The following is an 18404-nucleotide window of genomic DNA, read 5'->3' as shown; positions in this document are numbered from 1 at the left end:
ACAATTAATTGGTTGGCAGCCCTAGCTTAAAGTAACAGTTCACCCAAAAATGACACTTTGTCATTCCAAACCTCTATGACTTTCTTCTGTGGAACACTAAAGTAGATATTCTGAAGAATGTGTATGCTCCTCTTTTCCATAGAGTAACAGTGAATAGAGATGTAAAGCTTCAAAAAGGACCCAAAACTTCAAAAAGTCATGAAAGCTTTCCATGAGAAAGCTTTTCAGTCGATTTCAGTCCAAAGAAAGTTTTTGTTCTGTGTTGGTTTGTTTCAGTTGGAGCGAGATGCATACGTACAGGCTCTGGCCCGCTTCACATTGCTGACAGCCAGCTCGGGCATCACCGAGATGAAGCAGAAGAACATCGACACCATCAAGACTCTCATCACAGTGGCTCACACAGATGGAAATTATTTAGGAAACTCTTGGCATGAGGTGAGCTCTGCCAAACCCAGCTCTTTGACAGGCCTGCATGTTTCCTATGCAATGTGATTGGCAGATAGATATTGTTATGGTGTTATTATTCTGTCTATGTGTGCTGCAGATCCTGAAGTGCATTAGTCAGCTGGAGTTGGCCCAGCTCATTGGGACAGGAGTGAAGGCTCGGTACATATCAGGAACCGTACGGGGTAAGGAAGGCTTCATCACCAGCACCAAGGAACAGACGTCTGACGAGTACCTGGGCTTGGGTCAGTCAGTCACACTTCACATGGGCAGCAGTTTGGTCTGTTACAGTGAAAATGTTTGTTATTATTGACCTATAAGTGATAACACATATGAGATGCACAAAGGATGCAGCATAGCAATAGTTAAATGATTTTAAGATTAGATTTATTTTAAAAAAGTCCAAATTTAAAAAACAAAGAAGGCTTTTTATTAGAATTATGATTATAGAATAGAATTAATAGAATTATGGAATTTTACTCACCAGCAGCATTTTTTTTTGCATAATTTTGAATGTAAGTTCATTATATGTTTAATGTTATTACATTTTAAAAACGTAGTTTATGTTTGGTTTTTAAAGTAAGATAAAAAAAAAAAGTAATTAAAACCAAATTTAAAAATATTGAATATATAAAAAGTAGGGCAGTCAGTCATGTGTCGATTAATTGATCTATTTAATTGCAAAATAAATTTGACTGTGAAAATACCCGTAAAAGTTTATTTAAAGCTATTGTTGTGTTAAATGAGAAAGTATCAAGTAGACATTACAAATTGAAGCTTTAGAAATAAATATTTAGTTTGATTCAACTTCAAGATAAAATGTATTACACATAAACATTTAGGCTACAACCGTCTATGGAACATAAAAGAAGATAATTTGAGAAACATCTCAGTATTTTTTTGTTCATACAATGAAAAATCATTGTATCAAACCAAAACAGCTTTGTTACCAGCAGTCTTCAAAATATATTCTTTTATACTCCACAAAAGAAAGGTTTGAAATGACATAAGGGTGAGTAAATGATGACAGAATAACATTTTTTTTGGGTGAAATATCCATTTAAATGTTTTTATTTTTATTGTTATTAATTATTTTTATGAAATGATACACTAAATAAGAAACTAAATTTGCCATCAGGTGGCGGGTTAATGTCTTTAAGACATTACGAGACATTTGATTCGTTCAAACCGCTGATTCATTCAGGAATTAAGTAAACGGCTCTCTTGATGAATGAGTTTTGGAGTCATTGGTTCACATGATTCGTTCAAAACGTAGATTCATTCAGAAACTAAACTCCGCTGTTTTGCTCGGAGACGTGCAAAAAATCTGCTGTGGCTTTAAAGATAATATTTTCTCTGCAAAATTGAGCAAAAACATAATACTGTGTTTAAAATATAACACAATATCAACTTCTTATTTACTGAACTGTTATAAAATCACATTTAAACTTGTGATATTCAGGACAAAATCAGCACTCGTGTAATACTGCTCGTGTGACATCGAATTATATAACCAGAGACAAAAACTCATATAAAGGCATTTTTTGCACTAATATCTTGAATTATAGGGCATAACGGCATTTATTGAGTTGTTGCCCTGCAGCATATCTGTCAACTGTATGACACGTAAGATGATGTACAGGTCTGGGGGCAGGGCCAGTGCGTTAACTGCGTCAAGATATTTTAATCGCGTTGTTTTTCATAACTAATTAAGTTAACACATTAAACAGACAGCCCTAATAAAAAGTTAAATAGTTTCTTCAACATTTCCATCAGAGCAAAATATATACATATTGAATATATGACAATATATTGACTCAATTTACAAACAAAAGGCATTATATTTCTCACAAGCACCATCATCGTTGCAGCTTTTCCATTTGCCATTGCATCATCAAAAACATCTTAACTCAAGCTAAATTATGATTAAGATTGCTTTATGATAATCCAGTATAATTATCCAGCAGCAATGTGTGAAATGAAGTTTGTGCTTGCATAAACAATGTGATTTTTCTCACTGTAGGAGGGAACGTCGATCGAAAACAGATCGCAAGCATTCAGGAGTCTATTGGAGAGACCAGCTCTCAAAGTGTTGTGGTTGCTGTAGACCGGTATGATGGTTGTCATTAATTCTAATGAACCTCATAATGTTGCAAACACTAATATGTCTCTGGACGGATACAAACTCTTGTATTCTTCTCTGCAGGATATTTACAGGCTCTATCAGGCTTGATGGAAATGCCATCGGTAAGTACAAGATTTCATGTTGTGTGCATTTTTGCATTTGGGAGGCATGTACAGTATATTTACACTTACACAACTGTCACTGAGATTTTGAACGAACATCTATTTTATCAATAATACAGGAATATTATTATAATTTAAAGCAATTGTTTTCCATTTTAATACATTTTGAGATGCAGTTAATTCCTGTGATGGCAACTGAATTTGTGAAGTGTGAATTTCACATGATCCTCCAAAAGTAATTCTGATATGCAGATTTGGTGCTCAAATATCAAATCTTTTGTAACATTATAAATGTTTTTACTGTGTTTTGACCAGAATTGACATTATATTTACATTTAGTCATTTCGCTTAAGATTTTGTCCAAAGCGACTTACAAATGAGGACAATAGAAAAATTAAATTTAATTTAATTAATTATTTGTATTATTATAATTCAATTTAAATTATTAATTTAATTTATTAATTAAATTGAATTATTAATTTAATTTAACTTCTTACAAAGATTTTTTACTGACCTTTAACCTTTGAACGGTAGTGTATATTGCATTCAGACTATGCATTTTATCAGTTTTCTTTTTAGTAATTTGTAGTAATTTTGTTTTTGTGTTTGTTTTTTGAAAAAAAGAATAGATTTATTTCTTATTTTAGTTTTAGTAAATCAGTTTAGTTTTAGTAATTTCTATACTTCCACTTAAACTTGTTTTATTTTAGTGATTTGCTAATGCAACATTTCCTAACTTTCTAAATGGTTATAGTTTTAGGTAACAATAACAGCACTGGCTATGAGCAATTAATTTCAGTGAATTGCTTAAAGATTAATTTTGGCATCACTGCAGTGTAATGTTCAAATTTGTAGTGAAATGCACACTGAAATAGTTTCTAATATAATTGAATTTAGCTTCTTACAAAATTTTTTTACTGGCCCTAAACCTTTGAACGGTAGTGTATATTAGGGCTGTCACTTTTTATTCGATATTCGAATATGCATTCGAACATGATGTGAAATATCCGTAATTAAACTATAAATAAAATATCAGGGTTTTAAAATGCACGTAGATATTCAAATATATTCCAATACATTGCATGATATTCGATATCCGTTCGAATTAGATTTTTCTCAAAAGTGACAGCCCCAGTGTATATTGCATTCAGACTATGCATTTTATCAGTTCTTTGTCCTGTGATTGGAATCCATGACCTGCTCTGTCACATCAGAGAAGTTTTAAGCGACGTCTTGTTGACCGATGTTGTGTCTCGCAGTGGATTTTGTACGATGGCTGTGTGCTGTATCGATGGACGAATTGGCCTCTCCTACACACCCTCGAATGTTCAGTCTACAGAAGATCGTGGAGATATCCTATTACAACATGGGTCGTATCAGGTTGCAGTGGTCCAGGATATGGGAGGTTATAGGGGATCATTTCAATAAGGTGAGTTCAAAGCGGCCACCAAATCAGCGCCGAAAGGTTATCGGTCCATGAAGAGTGTGTGTCAAGGTGGCTTTGTATAATATCAGAGAAATCAAATTATGCTGTTAAATTTCACTCTGCCTGCGGGAGGGCATAGCTAATAGATTGAAGAAGAGCTGAGAATGAAAACGCAGCACTCCCGATGCTTTAACATTCCCTGACGCTTTCGTTTTCTGTTTGGGCTCAGGTCGGCTGTAATCCTAATGAGGATGTTGCTATTTTCGCTGTGGATTCTCTAAGGCAGCTGTCCATGAAATTTTTGGAGAAGGGCGAGTTAGCCAATTTCAGATTCCAGAAGGATTTCCTCCGGCCGTTTGAGCACATAATGAAAAAGAACAGGTGAGCGTTTTAATTTACACTGTGGTGAAAGTGAAATATCACTGAATAACACAGACCTCTTTCAAATACAGAAAGTGTCAGTTGAATAGCCAAACAAATTGTGATAAACTACATGCTTTGACATACAAATCTGTAAGTCTTGCCTTAGGACGGTTTATAGACAAGGTTTGTGCTGGATGTAGTTGTTGTTGCTCTCAGGCGGATGTACGGCTTCTAAATGTCATCTTCTGAAGGGCTCTGCTCTGGATTCTGGAGGCTGGAGTGCCTGCCTTCAAATATTTTTAAATCGTCTTTGTCATGTTTACTGCTTAATTTAAATATATTAAATGTTCTCCTTTTTAAGTGTTGGTAAACATTTTCGACTTTCAGGACACGTCATGCAGACATAAGCAGAAGGTCTTGTTTATTAGTTCTGCTACATTATGTAGTTCTTCAGTAACATTAGTAGCCTGGTAATACCAAAACGCCGGCTCAGCCGCCCCAAAATTCCGCTGTAAACACAGATGTTGCAAAAAAAAAACATCGGGCGAGTTTTGCTGCCTCTTTAACTAGATCCTCCATGAGAGCAACCAAGGGGGACACAATCACAATTATCACCTTGCCGGACTTTGGCCTCCCCAGTTTCTCGCTGACGATCGGTAAAAGTTGATAAATTAAACTTTTCCCAAAACCTGTCAGGAGTAGGGCGAACTGAAATTGAGCGGAAGTACGAAAGTCTGACGTAGTCGGGCTATAACATTAGTGGTGTATTGATCCATAGAGAATAAGTTAAAATAACTACATTTTTAAATCAAGTGCCAGTAGCTATGTAGTGCAGCTTTTCCAATATTAAAAAATAAAAATTCTGTAAAGTTGTCACAGCTTTAAAAGTCATGAAAAAAAGTTTTATTATTATTTTCAATAAAATTTAAATAAATGTCTAGAGTAAAAATTAGTGTAACTAAAACAAACTTATACTTAAAGTATTTTGAAGATAGATAAATAGAAGAAATTGCAGTGTCTATAATTATATATATACACTCACTGGCCACTTTATTAGGTACACTTTTCTAGTACCGGGTTGGATCCCCTTTTGCCTTCAGAACTGCCTTAATTCTTTGTGGCATAGATTCAACAAGGTGTTGGAAACATTTCTCAGATATTATGATCCATATTGACATGATAGCATCATGCAGTTGCTGCAGATTTGTCGGCTGCACATCGATGATTCGAATCTCCCATTCCACCACATCCCAAAGCTGCTTTATTGGATTGAGATCTGGTGACTGTGGAGGCCATTTAAGTAAAGTGAACTCATTGTCATGTTCAAGAAACCAGTCTGAGATGATTTAAGCTTTGTGACATGGTGCATTATCCTGCTGGAAGTAGCCATCAGAAGATGGATACACTGTAGTCAAAAAGGGATGGACATGGTCAGCAACAATGCTCAGGTAGGCTGTGGTGTTTAAATTATGCTCAGTTGGTACTAAGGGGCACAAAGTGTGCCAAACAAAATATCCCCAACACCATTACACCACCACCAGCAAGGCAGGATGGATGGATCCATGCTTTCATGTTGTCTACACCAAATTCTGACCCTACCATCTGAATGTAGCTGCAGAAATCGAGACTCATCAGACCAGGCAGCGTTTTTCCAATCTTCTACTGTCCAATTTTGGTGAGCCTGTGTGAATAGTATCCTCCGTTTCCTGTTCTTAGCTGACAGGAGCGGCACCTGGTGTGGTCTTCTGCTGCTGTAGCTCATCTGCTTCAGGGTTCGACGTGTTGTGTGTTCAGAGATGGTATTCTACATATCTTGGTTGTAACAAGTGGTTATTTGAGTTACTGTTGCCTTTCTATCATCTCTAACCAGTCTGCCCATTCTCCTCTGACCTCTGACATCAACAAGGCATTTTTGTCCGCACAACTGCCGCTCACTGGATATTTTCTCTTTTTCGGACCATTCTCTGTAAACCCTAGAGATGGTTGTGTGTGAAAATCCCAGTAGATCAGCAGTTTTTGAAATACGCAGACCAGCCCATCTGTAACCAACAACCATTCCACATTCAAAGTCACTTAAATCCCCTTTCTTCCCTATTCTGATGCTCAGTTTGAACTAAATGCCTAAATGCATTGAGTTGCTGCCATGTGATTGGCTGATTAGCAATTTGTGTTACCAAGCAATTGAACAGGTGTACCTAATAAAGTGTGTATATATATATATATATATATATATATATATATATATATATATATATATATATATATATATATTAGTGGTGGGCATAGATTATTTTTTTTAATCTAGATTAATCTCACTGTAATCTTGGAATTAATCTAGATTAAAATGGCTCATTTGAATTCTGCCAAAGGCATTCAGAATATGTGCTACCCAAATAAAATAATGACTAAAAGTAAGTATTTTAGAACGGGTTTCTCAAGCTAGGTGGTGCATTAGACCAGGGGCTCATCTCCTGTTTCCAAAATGCATCACAAACTGTTTGAGAAAGCTGAAAACAAATTCCACATTGCACAAGGTGAAAACAACCTTACGCCTGTTTCACACATAATCCGTCTGCAGTGCGTATGCGTTTCGTATGTTTTTTACGCACCCATGTTAACGGATTCCAGCATTCACGCAGTTGTGGTCCGTCAGTGTGTTCCAGCAGCGATCGTTCACGTACCGAGTAGTGGACTGCAAACACGTCCTGTGTGAAAGCACAATGAGTATGAGTCCGTGCTGCTTCTGCACCACATACGAAATGCACATGGACTGCATACGCAGACGGAGTATGTGTGAAACAGGCGTGCGTCTTGTCGAGGTTTCCATTGTGAAGCATATTTAAAAAAAAAAAATTCCCTGAAGCAAACCCGGCAGCATCTTAGCTGCATCCATGTTAGCACGTCACGTTTGATGTAGAAATTTCACAGATGGCATACACAGGTTTACAGACTCGTTCTATCCCCCTACAGATTCGGCTAGGTATACATCCGCGCTAAAATATCAAAGTCAAAGTCATCATAGCTCGCGTAGTATAGACCCAGCTCCCAGCCCAAATTTGAGAATGGATTAACGCCGATATTTTTTTTATCGCCCGATAAGAGTCTCATGTTAACGCAGCACGTTAATGCCGATAACGGCACACCACTTATATAGATATATATATAGATATATATATATACGTAGATATATATATATAGATGGATAGATAGATAGAGATATATATATAGATATATATATATATATATATATATATATACGCACACACACTGTATTTTCCGGACTATAGGTCGCACCTGAGTATAAGTCGCATCAGTCCAAAAATACATCATGACGATTAAAAAACCATATATAAGTCACACCGGACTATAAGTCGCATTTATTTAGACCCAAGAACCAAGAGAAAACATTACCGTCTACAGCCGCGAGAGGGCGCTATATGCTGCTTAGTGTAGACTACAGGAGCACTGAGCAGCATCTCTGGCAGCATAGAGCGCCCTCTTGCGGCTGTAGACAGTAATGTTTTCTGTTAGTTCATTTCTCTTGGTTCATGTCGAATTAATTTTGATAAATAAGTCGCACCTGACTATAAGTCGCAGGACCAGCCAAACTATGAAAAAAAGTGTGACTTATAGTCCGGAAAATACGGTATATATATATAGCATTGGCAGTAAATTTAGTGAATCAGTCTGATTATTCATTAAAAAATTTAATAAGTTATTTTAGGATTATTTATATGCTTTTATTGTGTTTATTAACATTTAGTAATATTTTATTTTAGATAGTTGTAGTAATTTGTAGTCATTTTGTTGTTCTTTTGTCATTTTTAAATAATTTTTTATTCAGTTTTATTTCTTTTATTACTATAACTTCAACTTTTATTTTAGTTATTTGCTACTGCAACATTTCCGCTGTTAACGAAACTTTCTGAATGGCTATGGTTTCAGGTAACAGCACTGGTTATGAGCAATTCATGTCAAAGAATTGCTTAAAGATTAATGTTGTCATCACCTAGTAGTTAAAATTGAACAATGTGTAAATTGTGTAAACACGTGAATGTGAAATACACATTCAATTACATAAACTAATTTCCTCCATTTGTTAGTTGTATTTTGTGTAAATTTATCATTTCAAATATGATGTCGCCATCATCACTGAATTCCTCATTGCCAAAGTAGAGAAGCAAACTTCTTTTTTTTTTATTTAGCTCAGCTATAGTCTAGCAAATTTACATTAGAAGCAGCCTGGCAATCTTCACTTTTAAAGTAGCTTCTCCATCAGTGGAAGGAAGTGAAGAGGAGAAAGTTATATTAGCTCATGTGGACCCTGCAGTACTCATTAGGCTTAGTGATTGAACACCGTGTCAGAAGACTTCATGACTAAACTCCATGACTGATGGAGAAAAATGAACTTGTCTACATGTGTTTGCCCTTGCAGAATGAGATGATGAGTGTGTGTCTGTGTGTGTGTGTGTGTTTCTGCTTTATTCACATTCTTCTTCTCTATCTACAGATCTCCCACCATTAGGGACATGGTGGTCCGCTGTATAGCCCAGATGGTCAACTCTCAGGCTGGGAATATTAGATCGGGGTGGAAGAACATTTTTTCTGTGTTCCATCTGGCTGCCTCTGATCAGGATGAGAGTATTGTAGAGCTGGCCTTCCAGACAACTGGACACATTGTCAGTAAGTGCCTGATGGAGATCAAGGATTCTCTGGTTTAGGATATGAAAAATATAAAAGATAAAATCTCTATTTTAGGAATTACTCATGTTTTTAATAAAATATTGTTTAATTTATCTATTTATTAATTTTTTTTAATTAAACCTTATTTAAATTAAACCTAATTTCAATTTAACTCAAAAAACTTTCATGAAATAATAAATAATAAAAACAAATCATAGTATTTTTATACTGATCATAAAACCGTTTTTCCAATAATATAATTTATTATGAAAATGTTTACATTTAATTGTTAAATGCTAAAATCAAAAAATGAAATGTTGAAATAAAAAAATGCTAAATAGAAAGTTTTCACTGGTGGACCTCCATTGATTAGACTTGTATACTGTATATTTCAAGCATTTTATTAAAAAAATATATTTTTTTCTTATTTCGTTTATTTTTTCATTTCCTTTTTTATCCTTCCCCTTTTTTGTTTCTTTTTTTTTTGGACCAAAAATGTATTTTGTTTTATATGAATAGTTTATTAATTTAATTATAATGATAAAAAAATAGTTAAAAAATAAAGTATTATAAAATTATTGTTATCTTTTTTATTATTACAGCTATTACACCTTTGAATTAAAACAGCTAAAATTATTATTTTTATTTTTTATTTCATCGTTATTATCATTTAGCAATTTTCACATTTTAGTTTTAGTTTCATTTTTTTTTTTTCTTTTTTTTTCTGGGTGGAGTGGAAAGGAAGATTTGCATTGTGAACATTTATTAACTTTTAATTCAGTTTTGTAAAAGACCTCTAATCGTCTCTTCTCTCTTCACAGCGAATGTATTCGAGAAGCATTTTCCAGCTACCATCGATTCCTTCCAGGACTCTGTCAAATGTCTGTCTGAGTTCGCCTGCAACGCTTCTTTCCCCGACACCAGCATGGAGGCAATTCGTCTAATCCGCCACTGCGCCAAATACGTCTCCGACCGACCTCAGGTCAGTGCTAACGAGTGCGCTCTCCATAACAGCTGAATTATGATCTGACCCCGGGTCAGGCTTTAGATAGGCATTCACTAAATAGATTACGCTTGAGGAGACCACAGGGCACTTTTAACGAGAAAACTCACATTACCAGATGCCCTAATGAGCAAAAACTATGCGCCTTTATTAAATAAATGGAAAATGTAAATGATCTGTTTTCGGCTCTCCATGAAGGGGGATTGTGTTATGAGCTGTGTTTGTGCTTGTTAAGTGCTTTAGTCCTCTGGTGTTTCTAAAGTGGAGATTAGTGAAGGCAACCCACATGGAGACTTCCACTGCTTCCCACCGAGGGGTTGCCAGATTGGATCAGAAACATTTTGATCTGTGAATACAGCTTATAGTCGAGCAGCATGTGCTTAAGTATGTGCTGTGTTTTGTGTCGGCAGGCATTTAAAGACTATACCAGTGATGATATGAATGTTGCACCGGAGGACCGTGTCTGGGTGAGAGGCTGGTTCCCCATCCTCTTTGAGCTGTCATGCATCATCAACAGGTGTAAGCTGGACGTCCGGACCAGGTTAGCGGCAAACACTATAACACAGAAAAATCTGAAATGTTTTTTGATAGTAGTTAATAGTTTTTTAAAAATGTTTTAAAACTACAGAATGAGTTAACTTGGTCCTGTTGTTTTTTTTTATCCCTGTCAAGTTTGTAAAGACCACACACAAATTATGAAGAACGTGAAAAAGTATTTAGTAAAAAATGAATTAATCTAAATGAATACATTTAGATTTACACTAAATATTAACACCATTCGAAAGTTTGAGGTGAAGGTTTTTTTTTTTTTTTTTTTTTTTGAAGCAAAAGAAGAAATTTTAATCCGCAAGCATGCATTCACTGATTGTTTCAGTTTACATCTCACAATTCAGATTTTTTTTCTCAGAATTGCATGATATAAACGTGCAGCTATAAAGTCCTAAATGCGAATTTCTGTTTAAATCTTTTAATTATGAAATGCTTAGATTATTAAATGTTCTACTTGTAGAAATATCTGCATTAAATTACCTTTCTAGTAAACATATTGTAGCTAAATTAACTGTATCAACCCTGTTACTATGATTTTGTATAGTAAACAACTGACTATTAAGCACTGAATATTTGTGGAAATATTTGCATTAAATTCTCTATCTAATAAACATATTGTAGCTAAGTTAACTACTAAAGTTTCAGCCGTTACTATGGGTTTTTTTATTGAATGCTTGATATTTGTAGGAATATCTGCAATAAATTTAGATTTTTTCTCAGTTTATATCACGCAATAGTGACTTAATATTCCCAACTGCCAGACTTTTTTTTTTCTCAGAATTGCAAGTGTATATCTCACAATTGTGACTTTATAATTCGCAATTACCTTTTTTATTTAATAATTTATATTAAAAAAATTCCCCCGTTTTTTTTTTTTTTTTTAAATAAATGCAGACTTCTTAAAAAAAAATCTTACCAACCCCAAACTTTGGAACGATCATTTATATTAATTCTATTTTCTAGCAAAAAATTGTACAAAAACATTTAAAGTGTGATTTTTAAGTGTCAGTTTTGAAGCTACAGTTGTTGCCAACAGTTAAATACTGAAATCTTCTTGTAATCACGCGTATAGCATTGTTAATCTTTTTCACCTTATCACAACAATCTATTTTTGGTTTGTTTGTCAGGGGTCTGACGGTGATGTTTGAGGTGATGAAGACGTACGGTCACACTTACGAGAAACACTGGTGGCAGGATCTGTTCCGCATCGTGTTCAGGATCTTCGATAACATGAAGCTTCCAGAGCAACAGACTGAGGCAAGTCAACATCAGCACTGAAACCTGTCCTAGAAGATAATGAGACATCCATTTTAGAAAGTGTCACCAGTACAGATATTGTTTGGAAGGGGACTCTCTCTGGCGTTCACATAATCATATGGTAGCACTCCAGTATCTCCATGCCAAAGATGGAAATATGGCTGATGTTCTATTTTGTATCTTCCCACAGAAAGCGGAGTGGATGACCACCACCTGCAATCATGCACTTTATGCTATCTGTGACGTTTTCACACAGTACTTTGAGTCTCTCAGCGATGTTCTGTTAGATGATATCCTCTCTCAGCTCTACTGGTGTGTTCAGCAAGGTGGGTGTTCGATAGACACGGTACAATTGCAGTACATTTACAGTGACCCTGTTGAGAAAACAACATTGTTCAAAATTCTGAAGACTAGAAGATTTTGTGTGTAGGCAGTTAATTGAAATGCATATGTGAATTATGACTTCAGGTCATGAGCCCTCTTGCTCATGTCTCCTCACAGATAATGAGCAATTAGCAAGATCAGGAACTAATTGCCTTGAAAACGTGGTCATCCTTAATGGTGAGAAGTTTAACGCTGAGACATGGGACAAGACCTGCAACTGTATGCTAGACATCTTCAAAACCACCATCCCACACATGTGAGTGTTCACATAAAGCTCTTTCTATTCAGAATTGATGGTTTACTCTTTTCCTAAGGGATCGTTTTATAAAATAAATGTTAATAGTTTCCCTTTTATATAAATGTGTAAAAAGTAATCAGTTACTCCATAATTTAAAAAAAAAATTGTAGTGGCTTAATTAGAATGTGAACTCTTTAAGGACAAGCCTTGTCTTTATCATGTTTTTACCAGTAGGCATCATAATCTGAAAATATCAACCCTGTTATCATGATTTTGTACTAAACTAACTATTAAATACTGAATATTTGTAGAAATGTCTGCAATAAATTGTTTCTAATAAACATCTTGTAGCTAAATGAACTGTAAATCTATCAACCCTGTTTCTATGAGCTTGTAAAGTAAACAACGGGTTATAAATGCTATATTTGTAGAAATATTTATAAATATATTGTAGCCAAATTACATTTTTTTTTTTTCAAAGGGTAAACAACTGATTTTTAAATGCTCTATTTGTAAACATTTGCATTAAATTCTTTTTTTTGATAAACATCTTGTAGCTAAATTAATTAAAGATGTGTCAACCCTGTTACTATTTTTTTTTAAAGCAAACAACCGATTATTAAATATGAAGGACTAAAAATGACAGAAAGAAAAATTTTAAAATAGATAAATGCAGAAATAATAGTGAAAATAAATACATTTTGGTAATATAAATGGCTATTTCTGTATTTTTGCATGTATTTATGCATTTCTATATGTGTTTATTTATGTATTTATACATTTATTTATTAATTTATTTATATATTTATTAGGGCTGGGATAAACGATTATTTTTTAAACGATTAATCTAGCGATTATTTTTTCGATGCATCAATTAATCTAACGATTAATTTTTCAGACCGATTTGATTTCGATTATCTCCCCATTAATTGACTACTAACAATTTATACATGTTGATTTACATATCTGAATGAAAAAAACATAAATTCCTTAACATTGCAATATATGTTTATTGCTCTTAAAATTACAAAATAAAAGACTGACTAAGAATGCATTACTTTGCACTTGTATAGAGATAGCATTCAATAAAACCTTGAAACCTTGAAAACACATAGCTTACTGAAACAAGCTTACTGAACACATAGGGCCTAGCTTACTGAAAAAAGAAGTTCTTTCAGATGAAAATAACAACAACTTGATGTCTAGTATTCAATAAAAAAGGTCACCCAAAATACTTGTTTAGAGCAATTGAAAGAATACAGTATGTAAATGTAAACTTGAGGGCTTTAAGCTAATACAGAGAGTGCTTTTCCAAAAAAAAAAAAAAAATTAACAGTGGGAGCCAGCAGCCTGTCATGGAGAAAAAAAATCTCTGAATGCTCCACGTAAAACTTTGGCGTTCCGCCCTTTTTCTATCGTGTCTAATGATTTTGGTTAATATGCACAAGGGAGGGAGAGAGCAAGAAGCGCTCGTGTAGTTTGAAGACTGTGAGTGCGCGTGAAACTTTGGTGTTTCGCCCTTTTTCTATCGTGTTTAATGATTTTGATTAATATGCACAAGGGAGGGAGAGAGCAAGAAGCGCTCGTGTTGTTTGAAGACTGTGAGTGCACGCGCAGCCGGGGCTCTCTCTCTTACGCGCCCTGTCACTGTCACTCACCGATCAAATAAGGCTTTGACAGCCGCCAAAAAAAAGATCAATGCAGAAAACCCCCTGGATTGGTTATATAACGTTGGACAGAATGTTGATCCGGCCATCGCGTATATTCAGCGCACATAAGGTAAACGTTTTGCAAACGTTTTTTAGAGAAATAAAAACAGGTCGACGAATCGATGCGCATATTTTGCGTCTACGTATTTTTTGCGTCGACGTCATCGATGACCTCGACGCGTTGTCCCAGCCCTAATATTTATATATTTGTTTATTTCTACATTTATTTATTTATATATTTATTTATTTATGTATTTCCACATTTATACATTTATTTTCTCTGCGCGTATATGCTAATTGAGTGGGGGGTGCCAACATCAGTCTGAAGAAGGATTGGTTAGCTGGAGGCCGCATCGCTAACCAGACAGAAGCAAACGATCCATCTATCAGGCTATGCAATCCTGCTCTAATGATCTTAAATCGTTAGCAATTGCTTGAACAAAAGTCTCCATCTAGGCTACATAAAACTGAAAACAGCATCTATTAACTCAAGCAGCATTCAGTGTTGCCAACTTCTTTCAATGGAAAGTAGCTAAACCCCGCCTGAAAAGTCACTAAATGTCGCTAGATGGGGTCATATGCTAATTGGCATATTCATGACGTAAGTGCGTCATATTATAAGGTCTGTCAAAAAAAGTCGCTAGATTTGTCGCTAGTCGCTTTTTTGGAAAAAAGTCGCTATGGGGGTCTGAAAAGTCGCTAAATTGGCAACACTGGCAGCATTACCGAGTAGGCTTCCTTGTACCAGCGAAATCAAGGCAGTAGTAGTAGATTCAATCACATCGCTCTAACCAATCCTTCTTCAGACTGATGTTGGCACCCCCCACTCAATTAGCATAGAGGCGCATGGAAAAATAAATGTAGAAATGTGGAAATACATAAATAAATGTAGAAATATATAAATAAATATATAAATAAATAAATGAAGAAATAAATAAATACATATAGAAATACATAAATAAATAAAAAATACAGAAATAGTCATTTATATTACCAAAATTGATTTATTTTCACTATTATTTCTGCATTTATTTATTTATTTTTCCTTCTGTCATTTTTAGTCCTTCATAATTTAATGCTCTAATTGTAAAAAAAAAAAAAAAAGTGCATTCTATTCTCTTTTGAATAGAAATCTTGTAGCTAAATATTAACTGTTGAAGTCTCAACCCTGTTACTATGATTTTGCTATGCAATGTTTGATATTTGTAGAAATATATACATTAAATTTAGATTTAAAAAAAACTTACATGGAAGATATGTCAAATTAAGCTGTAAAACTGTCAGCCCTGTTACCAAACCGTTTTTCCCTTTTTGGCACAATAATTTAATGAAGGCATAATTATATATATATAAAAAAATAAATACATTAATTTAGCTTGATATGGCAGCCCATATCATTAAACTGGAAAAGGCACCTGCACCATCTAACCCAGGTCTGTGTTGTTTTCAGGCTGTTGACATGGAGACCGGCGGGTACAGAGGGAGATCATGTGACTCAGCTCGACTCTGATAAACAGCTGGTATGCAAAGAAGATTCCCAGACTGAGCTCAAAGTTTAAGTGTTCATGGAGGGTCATCTCAACCAGATAATCTAGTGCTATAGGAGGTCATTAATGTTAGAATAATAATAAGTACTGATTTGGTGCTTACAGGACTCCATTTCCCAGAAGTCAGTGGATATTCAGACTCGGTCAGATGACCAGCAGTCGGTGAACAGTATGGAGAAGGCTTTGGCTGAAAACCGCAGCAAGAGTCAGTTCAGTGTGGCTTTAGGCATGTATCAGGGTGGCCAACCATCCAGATTATTGTTCTTTATTGATCTTTTTTTTTGCTCCACAGTATGTCATAAATGAAAGATTTTAAACTCAGCTATGAACCAAAAAAATGTAGATACTGTTACTCATTTACAAATACAACGGTATTTGATTTCAGAATGCCATGAATGACTAGTTAGAATCAAGAAAATCCAGAGAATCATGTAATAATCCTTAATGATTTTCATGAATTAAATGTAAAAATATTATTTTTAGTCCAGATTTTAGCCTGCTTTCATAAAGCACCCCGAACACACTGACTATCAGCTGGTCAGCTGTTCATTTTGTGTTTCCATATGCGATCTCCCCAGAAGCCCAGGAACAGCGGCTGTTTGCAGCTCTGCTCATAAAGTGTGTCGTCCAGCTGGAGCTCATTCAGACCATAGACAACATTGTGTTCTTTCCTGCAACTAGTAAGAAGGAGGATGCTGAAAACTTTGCAGCAGCACAGGTACCATCCTTTACAATCTCTGATTATAACCAATAGTTTTTTGTTTTTTGTGTTTTTGTTAATATACTAAGGATTACAATCAGGAAATGACATAAGCAAGATTGCGTTGGCCACATCAGTGTAATTTTAGCATTATTTTTATACTATTGTAGTATTTATTAATATTTATTAATATCTTTATTTTAGTTTAAGTAATTTTAGTTTGAGCTTTCTATTATTATTATTTTTCTATGTAGCTTCAATGTCATTTATTTCTGTTTCAATTAACTTAAACATATTTGTTTTGGTAGGTGGCCAAGTAACATTTATAAAATCTTTTTTTTTTCTTCTAAGTTTAAGTTATTCATTTAATATTTCAATGACCAAAAAAAAAAAAAGTGTTAATAGTTATAGTCTTAAAGCAGAATAAACAACAATTATGTGTAATTGATTGATTGATTGATTGATTGTTATTTTCATTCTATTTTCATTTTATTTTATTCTATTTTATTTTTATTCCTAATTAATTATCATCAGAACATTTTGAGAAAAAAAGTGTTGAAATAATAACATGTAAAATGTAATATATTAAAAAGAAAAGCTTAAAACCCCTTATGCTAGGTCACATCATTTAAATGGTTATTGAGTAAAACTTGTTATATTAAAGGATTGAAGAAGATTTTGTCTATAAGTTACAGTCAGGTATACAGTCTAAATGAAGTGTGTTTTCCCTGCAGAGAGATGCTTTGGTCGCTGACGTACATGTGGATACTCAGGACCAGGGAATGTATCGCTACCTGACCTCAGAACAGCTGTTTAAACTGCTTGACTGTCTTCTGGAGTCCCATCGCTTTGCTAAGGCCTTTAACTCCAATAACGAACAGAGAACCGCGCTGTGGAAGGCTGGTCAGTACTCGTGATCAGGGGCGAAAATTTCATCTAAATGTTGGGGGGGCAATAAACATAACATTTCTCAAGAGCAAGTTTTGAAGGGGACACTAATAATACAGGTTAAGGATATGTGTACAGAGAGGAAAGCCTTACTATTGCATGGAGACCGTTCCATTATCCTTCTCAAAGTTTCTTTCTGGTTCAATGAAAAACTGACTAAACTGACCAAAACATTCTACAAAACAATTAATTTTTTTGTTGCAATTTTTTTGAAGTTGTTTGCACAATCAAGCCACCAGAATTATTATTTGCTTAACCACTTTAAAATGGCTTTTTGGTGGCTTTTAGTTGGAAATCGTAAAGAAAATATATACAATATCGCTTCTCATTATGAATACTTGGTAAATTATCAGCCCAGCCGCTCCGGGAGACGTTCAAACCATAGACTGTATAAAAACAGGTTCATACTAATAGCACGTAATTTACATCTCTATGTTGGTTGGTTGATATTCCAGAAGGGAGGCAAGCATCCTCTATGATGTTACTTTTCTCAGCGCTCCTCAGCGCTGAAAGTGAACACTCAATGCTGATTGGTTCCCCTGGTCTCCCCCTCCCCTTCTCTTTCACTTAGTGGTTGTAATTACATCAGCAGATTCGGCACATTCGCGATAGAAAAGCGGAGCTTTCAAGTAATGGTATTTTAACTGTGAAATTACAAACAAAAATATATACATTTTGAGACATGAACTGAAATTAAAAGTGAATTTTATTAACATTAAATCGTCCTCATTTTCACCTCAAAATTTGGGGGAAACTGTGCCTCCCCCAACGAGCCGCCAATGAAACCGACTAAATCACAGTGAACGCGTGAAAAAAATCTAAATGCGCACCCGCACTAATCTAATCTAACGTACAAGACTTGTATATGCGTACACTATGGGTGTGTGTAAGACATTATTAAACAAG

General features: G+C 34.8%; 1 protein-coding gene across 4 annotated transcripts in view; it reads left to right on the top strand.

Annotated features, from left to right (window-relative positions):
* Positions 1-18404, top strand: part of LOC132116047 (brefeldin A-inhibited guanine nucleotide-exchange protein 1-like) — a 78512-nt gene that overhangs the window by 52635 nt on the left and 7473 nt on the right. For 2 of the 4 annotated variants that reach the window (XM_059524596.1, XM_059524593.1), the window contains 16 exons: positions 277-435; positions 545-689; positions 2468-2555; positions 2651-2691; positions 3951-4120; positions 4347-4498; positions 8991-9163; positions 9985-10145; positions 10577-10707; positions 11843-11972; positions 12163-12298; positions 12474-12612; positions 15754-15823; positions 15956-16076; positions 16429-16568; positions 17285-17453. In XM_059524596.1, coding sequence (XP_059380579.1) covers positions 277-435; positions 545-689; positions 2468-2555; positions 2651-2691; positions 3951-4120; positions 4347-4498; positions 8991-9163; positions 9985-10145; positions 10577-10707; positions 11843-11972; positions 12163-12298; positions 12474-12612; positions 15754-15823; positions 15956-16076; positions 16429-16568; positions 17285-17453 — 2125 coding nt within the window. Of the gene's footprint in view, positions 1-276; positions 436-544; positions 690-2467; positions 2556-2650; positions 2692-3950; positions 4121-4346; positions 4499-8990; positions 9164-9984; positions 10146-10576; positions 10708-11842; positions 11977-12162; positions 12299-12473; positions 12613-15753; positions 15824-15955; positions 16077-16428; positions 16569-17284; positions 17454-18404 lie in introns of all 4 variants that reach the window. The other 2 variants (XM_059524594.1, XM_059524595.1) reach the window with 2 other exon arrangements.

Source organism: Carassius carassius, chromosome 35, assembly GCF_963082965.1.
Source record: "Carassius carassius chromosome 35, fCarCar2.1, whole genome shotgun sequence".
NCBI lineage: Eukaryota > Metazoa > Chordata > Actinopteri > Cypriniformes > Cyprinidae > Carassius > Carassius carassius.
Note: the sequence above shows the minus strand (reverse complement) of the source record. Positions and strands in the feature narration are given on the sequence as shown.